General features: G+C 46.1%; 1 protein-coding gene across 1 annotated transcript; it reads left to right on the top strand.

Moving 5' to 3' along the window:
* The first annotated feature begins 6,984 nt into the window (after nucleotides 1-6,984).
* On the top strand, nucleotides 6,985-18,381 carry C1S (complement C1s). Its single transcript, XM_019548880.1, has 12 exons — nucleotides 6,985-7,137; nucleotides 7,635-7,704; nucleotides 8,140-8,344; nucleotides 9,169-9,346; nucleotides 9,624-9,749; nucleotides 12,454-12,653; nucleotides 12,950-13,103; nucleotides 13,419-13,534; nucleotides 14,072-14,150; nucleotides 14,506-14,643; nucleotides 15,357-15,431; nucleotides 17,073-18,381. The coding sequence occupies exons 2-12, from the start codon at nucleotides 7,700-7,702 to the stop codon at nucleotides 17,876-17,878; spliced, it is 2,082 nt and encodes a 693-aa protein (XP_019404425.1). The 5' UTR covers nucleotides 6,985-7,137; nucleotides 7,635-7,699; the 3' UTR covers nucleotides 17,879-18,381.
* Nucleotides 18,382-22,148: the final 3,767 nt, after the last annotated feature.

The following is a 22,148-nucleotide window of genomic DNA, read 5'->3' as shown; positions in this document are numbered from 1 at the left end:
TTAAAAGCAGAGTGAAGGGAGCTATTGGAGACAAAAAGACCTCATTCCAAAAGTGGAAGTCATATCAAAATGAGGAAAATAGAAAAGCACACACACTGTGGCAAGTTAAATGTAACATCAAGAAAGGCCAAAAATCAATTTGAAGAGCACCTTGCTGAAGACATAAAAGCTAAAAATAACATATTTTTAGGTGCATCAGAACAAGGAAACCTGCCAGAAACCTGGTCAGGCCACTAGATGAGCAGGGTGTAAAAGATGTACTCAGAGAAGACAAGTCCATAGGAGAGATGCTAAGAGGCAGATCCTGTGTCACTTTACATACCTAAATGGCACATACCTAGCCCTGTAAGTACAGTTCTTACCAGTAGTGTAACCTATGGAAGGTGACCAGTGCAACAGCCCCATGCTTTGCCTTTGGCAGGGGCACGTACAAAAATATTCACTGCTGCAAGTTGGCACTGACTATGTACTGTTGCTGCTCTGCTACATCTCTGGTTTTGGCACTTACTTCCCTCCAGAGAAGCATGCATCTCCTTGCCCTGCACTCCCTCCCACTTGTATTATTCCTTCTGGACCCCTTTATTTCCCTCTCTTGGCTGCCCAGAGGGCCACCAGCTTCAAAGGGAAAGCTAGAGAAGGGGCCTAGAAGTTGGAACTTGTTGCAGGGAAGTAATTGATTCAAACCCCCTGTGGGTGAGGGGAGTCTATAATCTGTATCTCCCACTACTGGGTCATATGCCTTAACTGTTCAGTTAAAAAGTAGAAGGTGGGTGGTTCTTCTCTTATGTCTAACAACTACTTGCCATAGTTTATGTCTGACTAAAATGCTGGGACTTGCTTGGCCATATGTGCATACCTGGCCAAGTTAGGTGCCTGTCTGTAGGGCAACCCAACTGAGCATGCTGAATAAGTACACATGGGCAATACTGAGTCACAAACTGTGAGTAAATACCAAACAACCATTTAGGCAAATAAGCTGAAATAGGATCTGGCTCTAAATGCCCTCACTAAGGAACACTCAAAGGATACTGGGGAGATTACCACACCAGATCTATCTTTTGGGGGGCATAAGTCTAAAGATCTAGCTGAAATTGAAGTGACAATAGATGGGGTTTTACAGTAAATTGATACATTGACCAGTTACAAGTCACCAGGACCAGCTTCCAATTCAGCCAGAGGTTCTGAAGAGACAAATAAGAAACTGCAGAACTGCTATCAATAGGATGTAACATGGCTCAAATCAGTCTCAGTGCCAGGGGACTGAAGAGTTGCTAATGGAAATACTAATCATAAAAAGGGCTCTTGAAGGTGATCCAGGGTATTACCAACAAGTGAGTCCTACTCCTGTTCCTTGCAGATTGGTAGACTGTATAACAAAAATTAGAATTAGTAGTTGCATTGATTCATTTGATATGCAGGGAAAGAGTCAGTATAACTTTTGTAAAGGAAAATCATGTATGACCTATCTGCTGGAGTTCTTTGTGGGTGTCAACAAGCAATATAGCATTGCTGAACTTTCAAAAAGTTTTTCAAAAGGACCCTCAACAAAGTCTCTTAAAGAAATTACAGTGATCTGTGATGGGATCAAAGGTTCCTGCCTTCTGTATAGGAAACAAAGGATAGCTATCAACCCATTACCTGAAATCCACGAGTGTTGGCCAAATTCTGGTGCTGATATCTAGAGCTCTTCGCAGTGAAAGGACAGATCAATTCGTGCCCTGTAAACTAAGATTGCCTAGAACCATGGTGATTAATTATATCATCCCTGTATCTCTATTGAAACCACACACACAAACCTGTTCCCACTCTAATGCTCTTTGACCACCAACGACCATGTAAGGTGAGGAAGAATTTTTGATAATCAGATCCTGGATTCCAAAGCCAGGGAGGCTATGGGCCAGAGCAGGGACTGTAATGTAAACCTTTTGTGAGCCACAACCTAATCCTAGTTTGGTGCAGGCTGGGTGACTTCTGCACCAGGTAAGCAGTGCAGGGCTTTCCCTATGCCTATGTTGAATCAGGCAGCTGGGAGCTGTGCTTGGGTCACCACCTCTTTTCCCAGGCCCACAGGCATCTGGTAGGGAGGCCACGGTGGAGCATGTGTACCCCCTGACAGGGTCGTCCTCTGCCCACAGTGGCAGTTTCTGCAGGTGCTCGCCAGCCCTGTCCCTGCCTCCAATGCTACTGGCAGCTTCTGTGGGTGCTCGCCAGCCCCATCCCCAATGCTGCCTGTGGCTTCTGTGGGTGACCCCCCAGACTCAGGAGGCACCAGTTGCCCACGCCCAGGCCCCTCTCCCCAGCTGCAGCTCAGACACAGTTTCCAGCCTGTGGTAAGCTGCACCAGGACCAGGAATCTGCAAACTATGCCTGTGCTGCCGCTGTTTCTTCTTACTCCCTCTTCCCACTCCCTAGGGCCTGGAAGTTGGAAGTTGCCTGACTCCATTATAGCTTCCCACCAGTGGGATGCTGCACCCACATCACAGCTGGGGTGGTGGAGGAGGGAGGGCAGGGAGAAGCAGCGGCAGTGCGGATACAGTTTGCAGCTGCCAGGCCCTGGTGCAGCCCCTATAGGCTGGAAGCTGTACCTGTGCCAGCTCTGGGGAGCTGGAGCTGTGGGAAATGGCAGCAGCGTAGGTGTAGCTTTCAGCTGCCTAGTAGTCCCAGTGCAGGTGCAGGCAAAGCCCCCCACTACTAACATACTGCCAAACCATCAGATTGGAGCTGGGAGGACGGGGAGAAGCAGCAGTGGCATGAGAGCAGCTGGGAGCTAATCAGCCCTGGAATGGCTCCTCACTTGCATGGGTACAGACGCAGGCAAAACCCTCCAGCTCCATAGGCTGGATCCAGTGGCTCTACAGGCCAGATCTGGGCCATGGGCATAATGTTGCCAACCCCTGACCAAAAAGAATATACTTGGGAACCCAGCAAGAATGTTCATGCTCTGGACCTAGTTAATGAATTCCATCATGCCCATCCTGAGAAATCTGGGCTGAGGGCATCTAGAAGCTGGCTGTGAGTATATGGATACTGTTCAGTTTAAGTCTCTTCCCTCTAGCTTGTCAAGTGACCTCTCCCAGTTGGGTTCCAGGTCTCCCAGCTCTTGCTTGGTCACATGAATGGCTCCAGCTCCTCATTTAAAGGACTAGCCCGGCTGCAGAATTTTGCTGTGCTTCCTGTCTATGACCAGATCCCAGCCTGCTCGTGTCTCCCTGACTTGTCTCCTGCTCCCTGCCCTTATTCTTTGTTCCTTGGCTCCTGATCCTTGACTTTGCCTTGTTTCTGGGTTTCCTGACCTTGGCTTGCCTCTTGGCTTTCTGACTGATTACTAACCTTGATTTGTCTCCTGATTTCCTGTCTCTGGCTTCAGACCTTTGGCTTGACATCTTGACAACATCTTTGTCACCTGACCTTGGCCTTATATCCTGGATTTGCCTCTTGCTATTGCCATAGACTTCACACCTTGGCTTGTGACTTTTACATCTGACTTCTGCTTGACTTCTGCCTACTTGCTAGGGCATTTTCTTCTAGCTGCTAGGCCAAGTCTGATAGGGGATGAATCACTCTACTAATGTCCTGTTTCTTATGCACTTCCTAAAGCACCTGATATTTCCCACTAGTAGAGGCATGATACTGGGCTAGATGGACCTTTGGTTTGATCCAGTAGAGCTGTTCTTAAGATGTGTTCTTATCACTACCTGTAAAAATCATGTGACATCTCACTGCCACAGTTCCTGTCAAGATGAAGGACTGTGGTCTAGTGATCTACAAGAAGGAGGTCTCTGCTGCCATCTATTGATGAATTAGAGATGACAATTGAATGAGTAAAACTCATTTCAGTTTTCAATGTGGGGTAATGGAACATTTTTAATCCTTGTTGTGTGACTAAAGAAGTAACAAATACATATTAGATTTCCCCTGATTGAGGAGTTCCCTGCAGCATAAACCTCAATCAGACACCCTTAGTGGACCTTAGATGGAGTGAGACTGAGAGGATTTTGCTCTGAAGAAGGGGCCAGCACCTTGATAGTGCTCAAGGGTCCTATATGCAGTAAAATCTCTGGAAAGAAATTGCAGAATTGAAGTCCTGGACTTAGCATTTTGGTATGAAGTAATGGGAGCTTTTACTACAAGCTCCTCAGGACAGCAAAAGCTCAATGAACTGCAGTGAGGATCCCTCTTTCTACAGCACCCATACAACTGAAGACAACGGGCTAGGCAGAGATGCCTTAGGATAACCCTGGATCACTGCAGGGATGACAACCTGGCTAGAAGAGGCATAACTGCCAAAAGCACCAGCAGGGTCCCTTCATGGAAGCCAGGCAGCATTTCCATCCTCAGGATCTGAGGGAGTACACCTCAAGTACATCCCTGGGCTCTGGGACTTCTCCAACCATTGAGAAAAAAACATGATTAAGGAGCATCACAGAGGTAAAGGGGAGGGGAAGTGAGGTATCAAGAAGACATTTGTCCATTGGATGGTCATGCTGGCAGAAAGACAAACTAAGGCAGAGGACTACTGTCCAAACTACAGTTGGGGTGGGTGTTTTATTCACTGTTTGTCTGCTTTTGATTAATTGTCGTTGTGTTTTCCCAATTAATGCCTTGTTCTTCGTCTCCAAATACATGTTTTCTTTATTCCCTACACAGACTCAAGTATGTGCAAATTGGACAGTATTGCCTATCATAAGCATGCACAGGTATTTGATTTTTGCACCGTTGTGGCTGGGAGCTGAAGCTGGTTTTCCAAAGGACCTCTGGAACCACCTGGCAGAAGGGTTATAAAAACACAATCCTGATTTATCCTCAGAAAGGATCCTGCACTGAATGAGGCAGGGATCAAACAGAAAAATATTATGTGATTATTTAATTTAAGACTGCAACAGAATGCATGCACATAAGAGGGCAGATTTAGCATTGCATACGCAACCTTAATTCTGCCATTTCTTTGCTTTTGGGTGCTTTTGGTTTTACAACTTTAAAAATGTCCTTGTAACATATTTTTGTGAGTAATTTCAGTCATTTTAAAATGTTACCTTAGTAATTCATCTTATGAAGAATTCATACACTCTAGATCTATGCAAATAAAAATAAGATGCCTATTTGCTTGTTTTTTCGGTGTAAATGTGCACATTAATATTCAGGTAGTATGCATAAATAATCAAATTACACAAATCTAGGCACATAAAAAAACTAGCTACCCTTGTAATCAACTTCAACATTTTTTTTTCTTAATTAGAAGATGGATGATTCCTTATGAGTTATTAATATCATGCAAATGTATACACTAGCTACTGCTAGTAGAGGCAGTTTATATAATGATATAAAATTAGATAATGTATGAACAATATTATGCATAGTTATGTAAATTAGAAGCATTCATTTTATTTCCATTATGGCTATTTTGAAAAAAAAATGTTTGGGGCCTGGAAGCAGGGCTGGTTCAAGGTCCACTGTGTACCTTGGTGCCCCCACCACTTCTAATATAGAGGAAAATAAGCCTAGAATGAACTTTTACATGTACTTATTTGATATTCGAAATGAACACTAAAACGATAACCAAAAAAAATGTATTGATTGTTTCACACTTTCCATTAACCCTAACACAATTATAATAGCCGGCCAGGGCTGTTATTTAGAATGATGTTTCTGTTATTTTGTTCTGCATATAATTTTGGCACCCCCCAAATTTTGGTGCCCTAGGCAACCACCTGGTTTGCTTAATGGTTGGACTGGCCTTGCTTGGAAGGCCTTTGGTCTTAATGTCAACGTTCTCAAGCAGGTACGAAGGGAAGAGGGGGCTACAATTTGTCCTGCACCTCAGGCCACATCTAAGCCCTTAAGTCCTCCAAATCCCATGCAGCACCACCACAAGATGTTCACCCAGGACTTGAGGGAGTGGGAGGTGATTCACTATTGCCTCTTCCTGCCCACTCAGGATTTGTATTGAGGAGCAAAAATTACTGTGTTTGGGTCAGGCTTTGCTAATGTACATTCAGTCCCTTCTACTGTAGATGCAGGGTAATGCTTTTATCCTGCTTTTGTCTACAAGTCAAGCGGGTAAAATCCACCTATGTGTGTTCCCATGCGCAAACACCAGAAAAAGGTGGGTTTTGTGTTGCGCTTTGCTAGTATGTGTCAGCTACGGCCAGTTTAATTTCATTTTCCTAGTCAAGACAAGACCTCAGATGTGCAATATCCCATTTGGAAGGTTAAGTTTGGTAGCTGGAAAGTGTACAACATACTTTCTAACCCAACTCAGGAGCAGGGGGGTGGGTTGACTGAAGGTTCAGGGTTATCTTTTACCTCTTGAACTGTAGGTCAAGTTTGGCTTCCCATCAGGGGTTGAGTATGGGTCAAATCTGGAAATAGCATTTGGAACGTCCCTCTCTCTAGTGGACCAGAGCTAAGACGGCTCTGGGGGAAGTGTGAGAATCAGTTCTCCTTGTTCTTCTTGTAAGAACGTCTTTTGGAAACCGATGTGTGGGCTTTCACCACAGATTGAAACTCTACAAGTGTTTACCTCACAACCACTCCCCAGCAGAACAACTGCCACTAGCATGCCTTTTATTGCAGCCTCAACCAGAGAGGCCCAGTGGTAAGAAAGACACAGAAACCGAACTCCCCTTTTCTCCCGTAAGGGTTTTCAAAGGGTAGGATGAGGCACGACAGCTGCCAGCAGCATGCTTGTGGTGGCTGTTCTGCTGCTGCCTAGCTTGCCCACCTTCCTAGCTTCCTCCAGGAATTGCAAAGAGATTAAAGATAAACTCCCACCAGCTGGAATTTCCCTTGCTTTTGCTTTTCCCAAAAGTCATCTGACTTCCCCGAAAGAGCTGTTTAGGTTAATCCAACCCAGATCTTCATGCTGTAGCCCCACAGGCTCAGCCAAAGGGATTGTGCAACCAGCCCTGGAAATTCCAGTCTTTGCGCAAGCCTGGTAAACAAAACGCCTGGGCTGAGGAGAGGCTGCAAAGCTGTATCCCCTCAGCAGGGGGTGCTCCCACATTGCCAGTAAAGGGGTGCATCCTTCTCTCTCATGCCCAAAGATTGGGGCTGGGATGTGGTTTGGAGGCTGTGAATAGACAGAAAGAAGAGAGGAGGGACAGGGAGAGAGAGGAGAGAAAGAGACGGAGAGAGAAGGTAAAACCTCCACGTAAATGTTAGAAATGAGCCTGGCAGATGTTCCCAAACACTTTTGTTTGGCTTGCCTGGATCAGGAGGGGCCAGTCACTGCATTACTGGGAGACGCAGTAGCAGGTGCTGTGACTAACTACAGCATGTAAGGGGGGCTTTACTGGGAAAGGTGTGTTGGGGGTGGGATTGAGTCAGCTGGGAACAATTTGTCTTTGAGTCACTGCTGATTGTAATGTTACAACAGTGCTTGGAGATGCTGTGCTCCTGGGGTGCATTTCAGTGACTCAGTAGGGGAACGGACACCCCTTTCTCTGTCTGTAGTGAACCTCATGCCTCCCCAAGGCTGCTGGCACAGGAGGTGTTGCTGTCTATATGGGTTGTGAAGTTTGCTCCCTACGCAACTCCTTTGGCATGTTCCTTGTGCTTTGGGGCCATAACTGTCCTGCCCACCGACTGCACAAACACACCGCAAACACTAATCAGTGCTGTTGTTTTTGTCCTAGTCCCATAGCTCCAAAGTTCAGACTCCGAGGATTTTTGGGACGAAAACAGGACAGAACTTTTGCAGATGTGGTGAGTGACAGAAAATACAAGGGGCTTTTGTTCATAAGTTAATTTTATGAATCATGATTCTTTCCTCAACTCTTGTACCAATCCTGTTATCTGTACCTGCTGCACTTGCAGCCCCCAGGAAATGAGAAGTAAGCTGGGGGGGGGGGAGGGGATGTAGGTCGCCTGGAAGGACAACCCGGGTCCAGCATCTGCTGCACTCTGAGTTCCCAGAAGATGGGTGGCTGAAGCCGGGAACAAAGTCAGTGCCATACCCCTGCTGTAGAGGGCTATAAGAGGGAGCCATTTGCACACATCGCAACAGCAAGTTTTACTGCTACAACAAAACCCAAGAAGATATTCTTGAGAGCCACCATCTGACACCTTTTCTATTAACTACTTGCATATATACACACACAGAGAACTTGTGTTGCATCACCTTCCATTGCCTTCTCCCAGGTGCCTCATCCTCTGCTTCTTCCTGGTTGGAGATGATGCAGCTCCCATGTATGGTGAGATCTTATCCCCCAACTATCCTCAGTTATATCCCAATGATGCACATGAGTCCTGGAATGTCACAGTTCCCTTAGGATATGGCATCCGTCTCTACTTTACCCACCTGGACATTGAACCATCTCAGGACTGCGAGTATGACTTTGTGAAGGTATAGTACCACATCCACCCACCTGTCAAGGTGCAGTACACACACCTGCCTCCAAATCAGAGATTCAGGGCATCTGGGCAGGCCTGAGGAGGAGCAGCAGCAGAGCTGGTGTCCATCTCCCAGGGCTATAATAGCAGAAGGGCCCTATGGAGAAAGACAGAGGGTCATTGTATAGCTGTGTATGGTAGTCTAGAACTGAAGCAGACAATGGCAGGTCCCTCCTGGTCCAATAATTGATAAAGCACAAATGTTTCAGTGCATCTACAGCAGACATGGGCAAATTGGCTTGGCTTTGCCTGGCATCCATACTATCATTGTCATAAACTAATATAGTTTCAATGCCATCTGGTTATCTGTTCCCATTACAGGTTTGAAGCAGGGCTGTAAGCGCCATTTCCCAGATACTTCAGTTGTTGAGTCTAAGCTGTCTGCTGAGTCCTCTCTGCCCCACTGTGTTCCTTCCAGCCAAGGTCCCTCCCTCATTCTTTCCTGTCACATATGCCCTCCCAGCCACCAGTAATAACCTTCTATCCTAGTCCCATTGTAAGCCAGTGAGCCATGGGCGAAGGGGGGCTATTTGAGCCAGGGACGACATTGTTTTCCTATCTATGCTGGCACCCAAATCATTAAGCCACAAATGACTCCATCACAGTTAAATCCTCCACAGCTACAGGTGATATGCACTTAGTTTAACTGATAACTAATAGTGACTAAGAAGCTTGGTGCAGACAGAGGTGTGCTGAAGTTGGACCAGTGAGACCAAGCAGTGGTAATCATACACATTTCTTTAGTGAATCAAGACTTCCATGTCTGTCCTCCTGCAGATTCTGTCTGGTTACCAAGTTGAGGGCATTCTCTGTGGGCGAAAGACAAGTCGTGTCCCTGGTTCCCCAATCCTGGAGGAATTCTATGTCCCTTACAACTCTCTGACTGTGACCTTCCAATCAGACTTTTCCAATGAACAACGTTTCACTGGTTTTGCTGCCTACTATGTTGCAGTGGGTAAGTCTGGGACTGCCTCCTAGTCTGTAGAGGGGCCTGTAAATATGAGACTCAACCCATTTTCCTGGGGCTGGCAGAAAGGAGGGATGGCTGGCAACAATGGCTTCTTCAGAGCAGTGCCTTATAAGTGTTCAGCTGCGGCAGAATGGGGCCATGCAGCACTCTGTGTTGATGCTCAGCCTCTCCTCTTATCAGTGACTGTTTAGAACACTTTATCACCTCCTTCCCAAGCTCCTTCTAGACTTGGCTCATTCTTGTCTCACTTCAATCCCTGCAGATGTGAATGAATGCACAGATTTTGTGGAAGAGGCCTGTAGCCACTACTGCAATAACTACATTGGTGGTTACTTCTGCTCCTGCCCTCCAGAGTACTTCCTGCAAGATGACAAGAAAACTTGTTCAGGTAAGAGCTCCACATGTGCTGTCCCCAACAGCAGGAGGCAGTATATGTTCCATTTACATGGGACTCAGGGAGATTGTTAAGGAAATCTGCAAGGGATGGTAAGTCAGAAAGAGCTGCAGTTAACAGAGGGGGAGGAAAATGAAACAATGGGATATAACAAGGAATAATAAATTGATTCATCATCTGGGAAACTAATGTATCTGGGGAATGGGAGCACATGGACATAGACTGGAAGGGATGCCCTGGGTCATTGAGTCCAACTCCCTCTTGTTCAAGCAACCATGTCATATAATCCTTTTCATAACATTATCAAGCTCCTTCTTAAAAGCAGTTGGTTTTGTTGCTCCTACAACTTCTACTGGGAGGCTGTTCGGCAATCTCAGTGCTCTGATACTTTGCAGCCTCTTTTAATATCCAGCCTATACTTTGTTCATGGCCCTCTGTTTTTGTGCCAGCATTGTCCTTTATCTTAAATAGCTGTTCCATCCCTGAGATTTACCATTTGCTATACTTATATAGGAGTAGTCATGTCCCACCTTAGCCTGTTTCACAATGGCTAAACAAGCCAACCTCTTCTAGTCATTTCTTATAAGATAGACTCTCCATATGCCTGATCATCTCAATAGCCCTTGTCCATACTTGTTCCAGCTTGGATTCCTCTCAAAAATGGTAATCAGAACTGTAGACAGTACTTCAGATAAAGTCTCATGATTTCCTGAACAATGATATCTCTACTAGAAATAACTTGACTGACATGCCCTGTCATGGCCACATCACATAGTCCTTCTAAGATCAACTAATAGACCCAAGTCTTTTTACTTCTCTGTTCTTTCCCAGTGATAAACTTCCAATTTATGGGATAAAGTCTTAATCCCTAAGTGTATGACCTCGCACTTTGTACTCCTGGATTTATTTCCATTTCTATTAATCCAGTCCTCAATGCCTTCCAGTTCTTTCATTTTGATATCTTGATTCCTTTCGACAATGGTAAAGCCTCCCAGTTTATGTTGTCAGGAATCTCATTATCATGATCCCCTTGTTATACCAAGGTAATTAATAAGAGCATTGAATAAGATCAGCCCCAGACTTACCCTTGAAGAACTCCATTCAGAACTTCCTTCCAGCCCAGTCGTTCAACGTAATCTGTTGTGTTCTTCCCATTCAGCACTTCCTTGCAGATCCCTTAGAAATACCTATCTTCTCCATCCCAACCAACAATTTTGCATGAGGTTCTGTAGGAAAGGCCTTACTGAAATCTAGAAAAGTTAGATATATATTAAGGTTAAATTAACAGAGTCTGCATTTGGTAAACCCAAGCTAGAGTTTTTGTCATTTTTCCATTTACTTTCACATCTTTCTTAACTATTGTTCTTTGAAGGAAAGAATTATTCCTTCTCTCAAAATTCATTCTAAAGCTTTGCATAGCATAAGATCAGGCTAACTGACTTGTAGTTTCTCAAATAATTCTAAGTAATGGAACGCAGGAAGTGGGAAGCAGTAAAGGCCTAAAGAGACCAGGAACTGAAAATATAGGACTTTGCAAAGTGCTTGGGTTTTCCATGAAACCACTGTAGTTTTGGGGGACTGCAAATGTTGAGATATTGTGGAACAGTGAAGTATCTCTATGGTATTCCAGAGAAGAAAATACTATGTGCAGTCAGCTGTGGATTCTCAGAGGCCTCTCATCCCAGAACAGAGAGGAACAGTCCCTGCAGACACCTGACATACAGATAACATGCTCATTTGTGGGCCTCTCAGTTTCTGTAGGAGAGTGACAAACTGGGGGAAACCACAGAGGAGCCCAAAATGCTTTTGGGACCAGAAGAGTTGCAGTAGGGTAATTGAGGAGGGAGGGAAGGCAGGGACCAGGGCAGCAACCTTAGGCACCACCATTGGTGGTGGCCAGTGGGGATCGCTGACCTCCCGCAGATGCTGCCAGTGGTGTCAGCCGTAGGGAGGCGAGCGGCAAGCAGTGACTGCCCACAGATGTCACTGACACTGTATTTTTGTAGAGCATGCACTACCACACTCAGGGGGTGCACGTGCCCCCGCATGCACCCCCTACATGTCACCCCTGGCACCACCTTTGTGGGTGGAAAAGAGGGCTGTAAAAGCAGCTGCTGTAACAGAGGTAGCTGATTGTACCACTGTAATTGGCACATCAGAAGCTGGCTCTACTCCAAGTGTTAGTGGCAGTCCTGGGCATACACCCACCCTGCTATGCTCCTGAGGAGTTGTTTCAGAGAGCTAAATTCAGCTGGGCAGGCAAAGCTGTAGCTATGCTGAGAGGGGCTGTAACTATGAGAACTGTCTGTATGAGCATGAGGGTAACAAATCACAGAAGGAGGGAATTGCTTCTGAAGGGGAAGCAGTAAGAGGAATGGGGTAAGACTGAGGCAAAGGAAGGACACCGAAGCCATTTCCAAGTGCTGAGGGGTCTGTAGTGTTGTTCCAAGTGTTGAAGGCTCTGTAGTGTTGTTCCCATCTGGAGAACAGAGCACTTGGAACTAGGTGTCCTCAGGAAGTGCAATCAGTCATCACTGCAAGAGCCAAGTTATAGTTTATCTCAGTGATGCAGTGTTCTGACATGATAATGCAGGTGAGAGGAGAAAATGGAGATAGACTGGAAGATGGGGTCTTGTCCCCTAAGATCCAGACCACTTTTCTCTTGAGCCCCCTGCTCATGTTTCCCTCTCAACCCTAGTGAACTGCAGTGGAAATGTGTTCACCGAGCTGTCTGGGGAAATCACCAGCCCCAACTACCCCAACATGTACCCAGAGAATTCACGCTGTCAGTACCGCGTGGCCCTGGAGCCAGGCTACCGTGTGGTGTTGAACGTCCGGAATGGGGACTTTGATGTGGAACCGGCTGACTCAGAAGGGAATTGCCATGACAGCTTAAAAGTAGGTGGTGGGATAGATGTAGGAGGCCTTTATAATTGTGGTCTGTGCATTCCTGACCCTACCCTGTTCTCCTAGAGATTTCCCCTCCTCTCATGCTCACTGTTCCTTGCTCCCCACTAGACCCAGTCACGATTCCCCAGGAAATTCATAGCTACCTCCACCACCCCCTTACCATAAAGCCCAACTATATTGTCATAAAAAGAAGTGTCTTCTCAGAGTCCTGTTCTTTTTCTTTCTGTCTCCTCCTTCCTCCTTCTTTGGTATTGGCCATTTCCTCTTGTTTTCTTTTTTCCTAGTTCATTGCTGGAAAACAGCATTATGGTCCCTATTGTGGTACCAGATTCCCAGGGCCTTCAGAAATTAAAACCAGGAGCAACATTCTGGACGTCATCTTCCGAACAGACAGAACAGGGCAAAGCAAAGGCTGGAAAATACGTTACTATGGAGACCGTGAGTAAACACCCACTCTGCTGTTTTGGGAGGAAGGTTCCTACCAGGTGGTGAGGTGCATGGCAGGGGCAGCATGCTTACATGTTATTGGCTTCACAGCTGTTGACTGGCCAGCTGGATGCTTGCTTAGCTGGATGGTTATTGATTAACCAAATGGCTGGCTGTTGGCTACATGGATGGATGGGTGTGTGAATGGATGAATGCCTGTTGTTTTGGCCGAGGTGTTCCTACCTCAGTGTTGGGCACAGAAGGATGGGATTTGGAATAAGAGTAAGTGTCAGAACAATCGGTCACTTATCTCTTTATTCCCCAAAGCCATACCCTGTGTCCAGAGTGTCACCCCCAACTCCATTCTTGACCCCAGGAAGGACAACTATATCTTCAAGGACTACGTGACGGTGACCTGTGTAGAAGGCTATGAGGTTGTAATGGTAAGCTGCACCAAAAATGTATGTTCATCCAGCTCCACAGTACAGTTCTACTTCCCCTTCCCATTACACAGCCTGAGGATGCTGTTAACTTCAAAATGCCTCTCCCATACACCTTACAGTGTCTTCCACTTACTTCCTATCTGGGAAGCTGAAGGTCAATGCCCAGAAACCTAGCAGGGAGAGAATATGTTGTATGTAAATTTGAGCACAGGTCTGTTGGTACAAATGGGGTCTCCTCCAACAGCTCAGAAGTGACTGGATGCTCTCAGTGGCTTTGAAATAGAATATTCTTTTTGTAGAATAAGGCCAGTGGTTCTCCATGATCCAGTCTGTCTCTTACCCCACACAAGCTTAGATCGGTGGACTTGTCTAGGTTGGTGCTCTGCCTCCCTCTGTACCTGATGCCTCTGCAGAGAGCCCCTTTCCTCCCCAGCAGTACTTTGAAGATCCCTTAGTGAGGTGCCACTGCTGAAAAGCTTAATTTGGTTACATTGCCCTCCCAGTAGCTGACATGGGATGTATTCTTCTTTTGCACAGCCACGCGGAAGCCTAAGAACCTTTCACTCTATGTGTCAGCATAATGGAGAATGGAGCAACTCTAACCTCAAATGTGTCCGTAAGTGACCTATTTCTCTATGGTAGAGCTGATTGGGAGAGAGGCTTTGGACCTTTGACCAATCTGGCCCCAGCTAAGAGGAATGGGAGACTTATGGGGATTCTGTATCTGTGCAGCTCACTCTACTGCTTAGTAGGCTATATTTGCTCTGGGAATGCGGATGTCAGTCCATACCTTTATATAGTAATACTGTAGGGTTTGAGGAATGGGGCATGAGGCTGCTGAATGGATTGAGGGTGAAATGATGACTAATGGAGGATATGGGAAGTTGCAACTGCTCCTACTTGTACAAAGTGAATGGACTGTGGGATGTGGAAGCCCCTATGATTAGCACCTGTTTGGTTCTTCTCTGCAGCTGTGGACTGTGGTATTCCTGACCCTATTAACAATGGCAGAGTCATCTACTCATCGGGATCTGAGGAGACTCACTACAAAGCTGTTATTCACTATGTCTGTGAAAAGCCTTATTATTCCCTGAAAACCAGAGGCGATGGTAGGTATTTCACTAGCCACAGTAGTCATTGAATAAAGGCCCCAAAAGAGCATTGTTTCAAGAGCTGTATTCTGACTGCTTGGAATAAGGTTCCCTCATGGGACTGGGTAGAGAGTTTCCACTATAGCTAGTGGAGACTGTACTGTTTGCTATGTCACAGCCTTGTCTTGAGTATAACACTTCAGGACCTGCAGTAGAGCCATTAGGGAGGCTATAGTATAGCCTATATCAGAATAAGGCTGGTGAAAGCCCCCCACATTGGACTAAGGTTGCATTCAATGGTGCTATGAAATAACTGTATGCATATACATTTCCAGGTGTCTGATTGTAGGGGTCTGTATGCAGTGCATTAGTAATGAGGTTTGTTTTTAAGTGTCTAAACTACAGCAACCACCACTACTACTGGCACTAATCATTTCCTTTGCTAAGCAATGTCAGTGGTCAGGTAATGGTCTTAATGAGCCACAAACACCATTCTCTCTGCTGGAGTGGTCACTCCAACGCAGTGACTGAGGCATATTGGCAGGAGGTTGCATGTGTCAGGACTGCTCACTCTCTGCTTACAGAGCTGTGTTTAGTCTGGAAATGCATAGGTTGGTCACATTTAAACAGTAATGTCACTTGGCCCCACAGAACCAACTTCCCAGATACCCTGGTCACATCCACATGATGCTTTGAATTGAAATCCTTTCTATACTTCTGTGCTTTCCTAGGAGCTTATCAGTGTTCAGCCAGTGGAAGATGGGTCAGCAAAGACATGGGAACAGAGCTGCCAACTTGTGTCCCAGGTATCACCAAGGACTCTGTGTGTGTGTGTGTGTGTGTGTGTATGGATATATAGGTGTGCTTTTGCAGGCCTAGGCATCATCTATGCTCAAGTTTCCTCTCTATCACCTACTGGGTTTCTCAACTGGAATTTAATAAAAAGCCTAAAGTGGAAAGCCACAGACGTTATGATGATACTGAGAAGAACCTTAACTTTCCCCTTCTCACTCTGAGCAAACAAAATGTTTATACCTTTTTATATAAAAAAGACTCACCATCTGTCTACAGAAGTGACCATGCTAAAGATAGGACTTTACATTATAGAGCATATACACTAAGAATGTAAAAGGGTACAGAGGTAAATAAAATATCAGAGACACATAGTTTCAACTGGTTTATACATATCTGGCATTCACATATAAAGTCTCAAAAAGGCTGGGGTTTGTTGATCTAATTCTTTGTAAGGCTTTTAGCAAACCTTAAAAAAAGAAATCCTTCCTCTTAAATGAATGTTGGGTACAGCAGGTAATGAGTATGAGCTGGAAGGTGCTGAAAGAACACATCTTATCCCAGGGGTGGGCAATTATTTTGGCTGGAGAACTGCTTAATGAGTTTTGGTGAGCTGCAAGAGCCCTGCTCCTTGACAGGTGCCCTACCCTGGTTGCCATCTTGAGACCAAAAGCCTCTCCCCTAACTCCTGACATTTACCACTGGAAGTCCCTCCCTTTGGCCCCCAAAAGTACTCCTTTGGGAGTAGGGGGTTGCCATTGTGAAACCAGAAAAAAACAAAGTCATACTAAAAGTTGAACGCCCACTAGAACATATTTTAATTTTATTACAAAAAATGTTTTTGTCATGATTCATGTTTGCATAGTGTACATAGAGGTGATTGCATAATAAGTCAAAAATGAAGTCTTACTCCTATATGTTGTGTGCGGGGGCTGTGGAGTGTGGTTGGGGTGTGTATATGGTAGGGTGTGGGAGGCATATGAGGGGGTGTGAGTGGGTGTGTGGCAGGGTGTAGGGTATGTTGCAGGGGTTGTGGGGCAGGGTGTGGGCATGTGGCATTTGTGGGGTGTGAGGGTGCCCCAACGCACTGCTCCTCCATGGTGTACAGCCCTGCTGCTGGCAACAGCAACAGCAGCAGGTGATGGGTGCTTGGGGTGTTTATGGCCCACACAGGTATTGTCTCCTGGCAGTGCGCAGCTCCAGAAAGTGCCGCACATGGTGGCAAAGAGTGTAGCCAGGCCGGCCTGCCTCTACTGTTCAGGGCTTCCCGCGGTGCATGTGCAGCACCCTGGCACTCGAGTGCCACCACCACTGAGAGAAGCCCCACATGATGGAGCCAGCTGCCTTCCCCGCCCCATGCCATGCAGGTCCCAGGCCTCTGCTGGAAAGCAGGGGGCAGAGTCCTGGGGCACCTGTAAAGGGGTGGGGCTAATCTTGCAGCCCTCGACAGCTCACCAAAACTCATGAAGTGGCCCTCCAGCCAGAATAATTGCCTGCTCCTGTTCTATATTATAAAATAACCATAGAAAGAGGTTACTTAGAACCAGAGATGATGTCAAGAACACAGGAAAGAGGGCCTATGGGGTTTTTAGTAGTGTACTACATGCAACCATTATTTTCCAAACCTGGTCTTTCCCTTTCCCTTTTTTTTCTAGTTTGTGGTATTCCTAGTGTCCGGATCCAAGATACAGGGAGGATTTTTGGGGGCACCCGGGCTGAAGAAGGCAACTTCCCCTGGCAAGTCTTTTTTCGAGACCCACGAGCAGGTGGGGTACTTATTTCTGACCGCTGGGTGCTGACTGCAGCGCACGTGGTGGATGACAAGGAAAAGCCTGACATGTATGCTGGGGTGATTAATATCGGCCAACAGTTCCTGAATCAGGGCACCCATCTGGAGGTAGAGGATTCATTTATTCACCCTCTCTGGATGAAGAAAGAAGACTTACGGGGTAGAATAAGAACAGACTTTAATAATGATATTGCCTTGCTGAGGCTGAAGGAGCCTGTGAAGATGAGTCCTAAGATCTCCCCTATCTGTTTGCCTGAACAATCCCCTGAGTATGAGCCACAAATTGGGGTTCTGGGCTACATAGCTGGTTGGGGGAGGACAGAGAATCGGGTAAGAGTCCAGCGTCTCTTCAAGGCACGGATTCCTGTGGTAGCCATGGAAAAGTGCCGTTCTGTGAAGACAGATATAGACACAGTTGATTCCAGCAGTTTCCAATACACAGACAACATGATCTGTGCTGGGACTGGCCAGAAAGACAGTTGTGAAGGGGACAGTGGTGGGGCTTATGCTATGGAAGATCCCCATAATGACGAAAAATACTATGTATCTGGCCTGGTTTCCTGGGGACCAAAGTGTGGTACCTATGGTCTTTATACCAAGGTGGTACGTTATGTAGACTGGATCACAGAGACCATAAGCCAGTATGAAAAGACTGTAGCTTCACAGACATAGAGCCTTTCCACCCCCTGGTGCTGCCAGTCTTACTGTGTGCTGAGGGTCAGCTGCCAAAGCAGATTGCCTGACCATGATCCTATTCACTTTTTGCATAAAATAAGCCACCTGACTAATTGTGCCAGAGTGGAGTCAGGAACAAATGGACTTTTACATTGTAACTTCATCAGGGAAGGGTCTTTGTCTTTCAAGTCCCCACTTGAAGTAGCAGAGCAGGAGCAGACAGCATTCTGGGTAGGGCCCCCTTTTCATCCTTTCCCATAAAGTTCTCTGTTCCTTGGTATTCAGAGAGGGGCTATCTGTGCCTCATCATCTGCATGTTAGCTCTGCAGCATCAATGGGAACAAGACAGGGTCATTGCTAACCCTCAAGTTTGGCCAATCATCAGAAAAAGAGGCACTGCACCTTTTTGTCACTGGAACCATAGAGGTTCAGAGGTTTCAGCTTTTTATATTTCCTGCATCACACATTATCTAATGGCATTAAAGGATCACTAAATCACCTCCCTGCCTATGTCGTCTCATTTCTTCTTCTGTTTTTCAGGCTAGACCTAGGCTTCCCTGCAGCTCCCAGATGAAATGACTCTTCACATTGCCCATCCCTATCCTTCCAACCTTTTGTAATGATGTGATTCATGATACCTCACTGCTGCACTAGTGGTCTTTCACGGACTGGCTGGATCCCCAGCAACAGTTGCTCTGAGGGAAAAGGAGTTATTTCACAGATCCAAGCCTCTAAATTAAACTGAGAGAAGAGGAAGTCACTGTGGTGCTTCTTGCATTCCCCAGACCTCAAAGCCTGGTCATCATCAGACTTCCGCAGCACACACAAAAGACTGGGTGGCAATAGGGTCAATGACCTACTGGAAATGTGTTTGTCTTAGGTTACTCATGGGGCCTTTCCTCTCCAAAGTACTACTCCAAGTCCTGAATTCCCCATATGTGTCCTGGAACAGTGGGGGAACATCCCTCTCTGTGTGACTCTAAAGAGATATTACCAGGATTACTGCAGTCAGTTCAGGGACCCTCTGAACTCAGTTCAATTCAATTCAATTCAATTCAATTACTGCAGTCAGTTCAGGGACCTCTCTGGGTGTGTCTACAGCAAAATGGAAGTGTGATGTCAGGAACACAGGAAGAGGACTCTGAAAACCATTGAATCCAGTCTCCGGTATTCATAGGCAACTATGAATGGTGCCTGTAGACATGCTAGAAGGCTGCTGCAATGCGCTGTATTATTTGTTTAAATGAGTCTGCTTGAGTGTGCTACTTAGCAAGCCTCCAGTAGCTTCTGTGTCTGTGCCTCAGCACTTCAAAATGACAGCTGGGGCACTTCAACTAAAGCTTGTCAAATATGCATTAAAGTGCCCCTGCCGCCATTTTGAAGCATGGGGATGCTGATATGTGAGATACTGTGGGCACTTTAATTACAGCAGCTGTGGGAGCTGCACTAATGAAAGCGCCGCCCTTCAGAGCACATGGAAAAGCACATGTCCAAAGGGTCCACAAGAACATCCACTCTGACCCCTCTCACATGCCATAGCCTCAAAGCATCCTATAAAAACCTCTATACCATTTCAGAAAGCAGGGAGAAAAAGGGTACCACCAATGCCTTGCCACCACCATGGCATTACATTAAATTAAAATAGGCTTACATGATCCTGGGAGTCCCAGGCAACAGAGGAAGGCAAAAAAGCCCAACAATGTTTGCTAATCTGACATGAGAGAAAAATCCTTCCTGATCCCAGATTTGATGTCTGTTAACTCTGAGTATTTTATCTAGACTCACCAGTTAGGTATCTGAGAGGCTGCCAGCAGGAGCACCAGGGGATCCCAACCAGACACCTGGCTGTAGTCATGGCCAATGTTCAGTGTGGAGGAAGTTGAAAAGAGATCCCTAAACCCAAAATACATGCATGGGGCCAAAATAAATACATAAATTCTGGTCCCTACAGACAACCAGCAGAAGCCCCAAAGCATGGGATTTCTCTGGACCTCTCCCACAGAGATCAAGCTTCCTTTCATCCACTTTGTGGTAATGGAAAATATTTGAATCCACATAAGAGGAAGAAACCTTTTTTGTGTTGACATAGAAGTCAGGATTTGGACCAATGGCTTGAAGTTGCAGCATGGTACATTTAGACTGGATATGAGGAAACACTCATTGTTAGAAAAGTGACAGTGGAACAGACTGCCTAGGGAAGTTATGGACTCTCCAGCACTGGGGGTTTCCAATAAGTCTTGGCAAAGGATGATCTAGCAGTAGCCATGCCTGGAGTTCTCTGTAGAGAGGGACCATTGGAAACCCAAGATCTTCCCTCCCCCTATATTTCTGAGACATAATGAAAGGAGTTCTGTAGTCTAGAGCAGGTGGATATTGGAAAAGACTATGTCCATCAGCAGGAGTATGAAGCAGAGCTCCACAACCAGCTTAGTTATGAAAGAAGATTGAAGGAGCTGGGGTTAGTTTATGATGGAGATACAGAAAGGGGAGTTCTGATTCTCCAGCAGGAGGGTGTGATACTTAGAGTTATGCTTTCTGTCCCCATGTTACAAACCAAAATGAGGACTGTATGGTTTTTCCCAGGCTTCTGAGCTTTGCTGGTTGCCACTTGGGGTCAGGAAGGAATTTTTCCCCATCCTGTTGCTACAGGTGCCAGAGTTGGGTTTTTTTTGTTTGTTTGTTTGAGTGGTGGAGGGGAGGGTGTCTTCTTCAGAAGCACTGGGTGGTGGCTGCAGCCAAGGCTGGGGTTTTTGACAGGGTTGTGTCAATGCTCCTGCTGGGAATAAAATCCAGAAGTTTCTGCCTAGTGTCTTTTCTCTCCCTCCATGTCAGATGAATTACCACATTTGGGATCCAGGAATTTTACCCCATGGTCAGATTAGTACAAACTGTGGGGGGGTTTTGCCTTCCTCTGTAGCAGGAAGCATGGCCCTTTTCCTTGGATCTTTCCTTGCAGCAGTGCCCTCCATAAATGCATGAAGGTCCGTCTGGAAGCAATTTTGGTTCCTTGCACAGGTTAGGAAACCAGCCTGCTGCATATGGCTAGGATGGTGATGGAGCTTGGAGTGACTAACAGTGTTAAATAGCTACTGAGGGGTCAAAGATGGGCATGGTGCCCCAGCCCTGAGATTAGTCCCAGAAAAGGTCTTAAGAGACTTGTGATATTAATTTAAATAGAGTGTAGGATACAGAATTTCATGGGAGACAGTCATAAATGGGTGTGAAGGGAAGGAAATCCAGACAGCTAATGATTTTGGAGATGAAGAGAAGACTGGGAGCGTCTACTTGAGATGCTACTGTGCAGTAACACTGGGGGGCACTAACCATGACGGCGATGGTACTGCACAGTAGTAATGAGCTACTGCGCAGCTTGTTGCTATTGCGCAGTATCGTAAAAAAAACCCAACCCAGAACGTGTGAGAATGGTACTGTGTAGTAACACCATTTACTGCGCAGTCATTTAGTACTTGGTTACGCAAGTACTAAACGACTGCACAGTACCAACTGCACAGTCTGCCACTCGTGTAGTTACTGTGCAATTATCTGAGTGGTTGACAGCTTCATTAGTATGTGTGATGGATTTGGGGCTGCCTGTATTTACCTATGAAAGCTATAAGCTTTATATGTTTATCTGAGACTATGTCTACCAATTGCATTATTAGGTACAAGCTGTGGCTCATGTTCACACCCATACCAACCAACCATCCACCATTATCCTTGTGTCCTAAGGCAAGTCTTGTCCTCCCAAGCCCACAAAGTGTGTTCAGCTTCTGGCTATGTACCTATTTCATCTGCCGCCCACATATGTATATGCCTAATGTACTATGTGGGTACATTGTAGTCATGAGCTTTGGGGATTGAACACTAGCTGTCCTTCAGCAGCAATCCCACAATTCCCTGTTCCTGTGTCTTCCAGCCCTTCTGTACCCCTCTCCACCCTCTACTGCCCAGCAACTTGCTGATGCTATTTAATTCCCCTCTTCAGTGTTTAACTCCTTATGGTGTACTTACCCAGAATGATTAGCTCAGTCCAGAATAACTGCTCCATGGCTACTATCAGCATGACCTCCTGATGTACCGCTAGCTAACTGGGGAAGTGACAGAAGCCTGAACACAGCAAGGACCAGGACTTCAGACACAATGTGGGGAACATCTACAGCAGCAAGGTAATTTGCTAGCAACTTGCTCTGCTGGGTGTTCACTGGGGCAGAATTCCCTGCTGTGAGTGCTCAAAGCACAACAGGGAGAAGTGTGCAAGCCAAAAGTC

This window comes from Crocodylus porosus, unplaced genomic scaffold, assembly GCF_001723895.1.
Source record: "Crocodylus porosus isolate Cpor-Errol unplaced genomic scaffold, CroPor_comp1, whole genome shotgun sequence".
NCBI lineage: Eukaryota > Metazoa > Chordata > Crocodylia > Crocodylidae > Crocodylus > Crocodylus porosus.
This window is presented reverse-complemented; position numbering and strand designations above follow the sequence as displayed.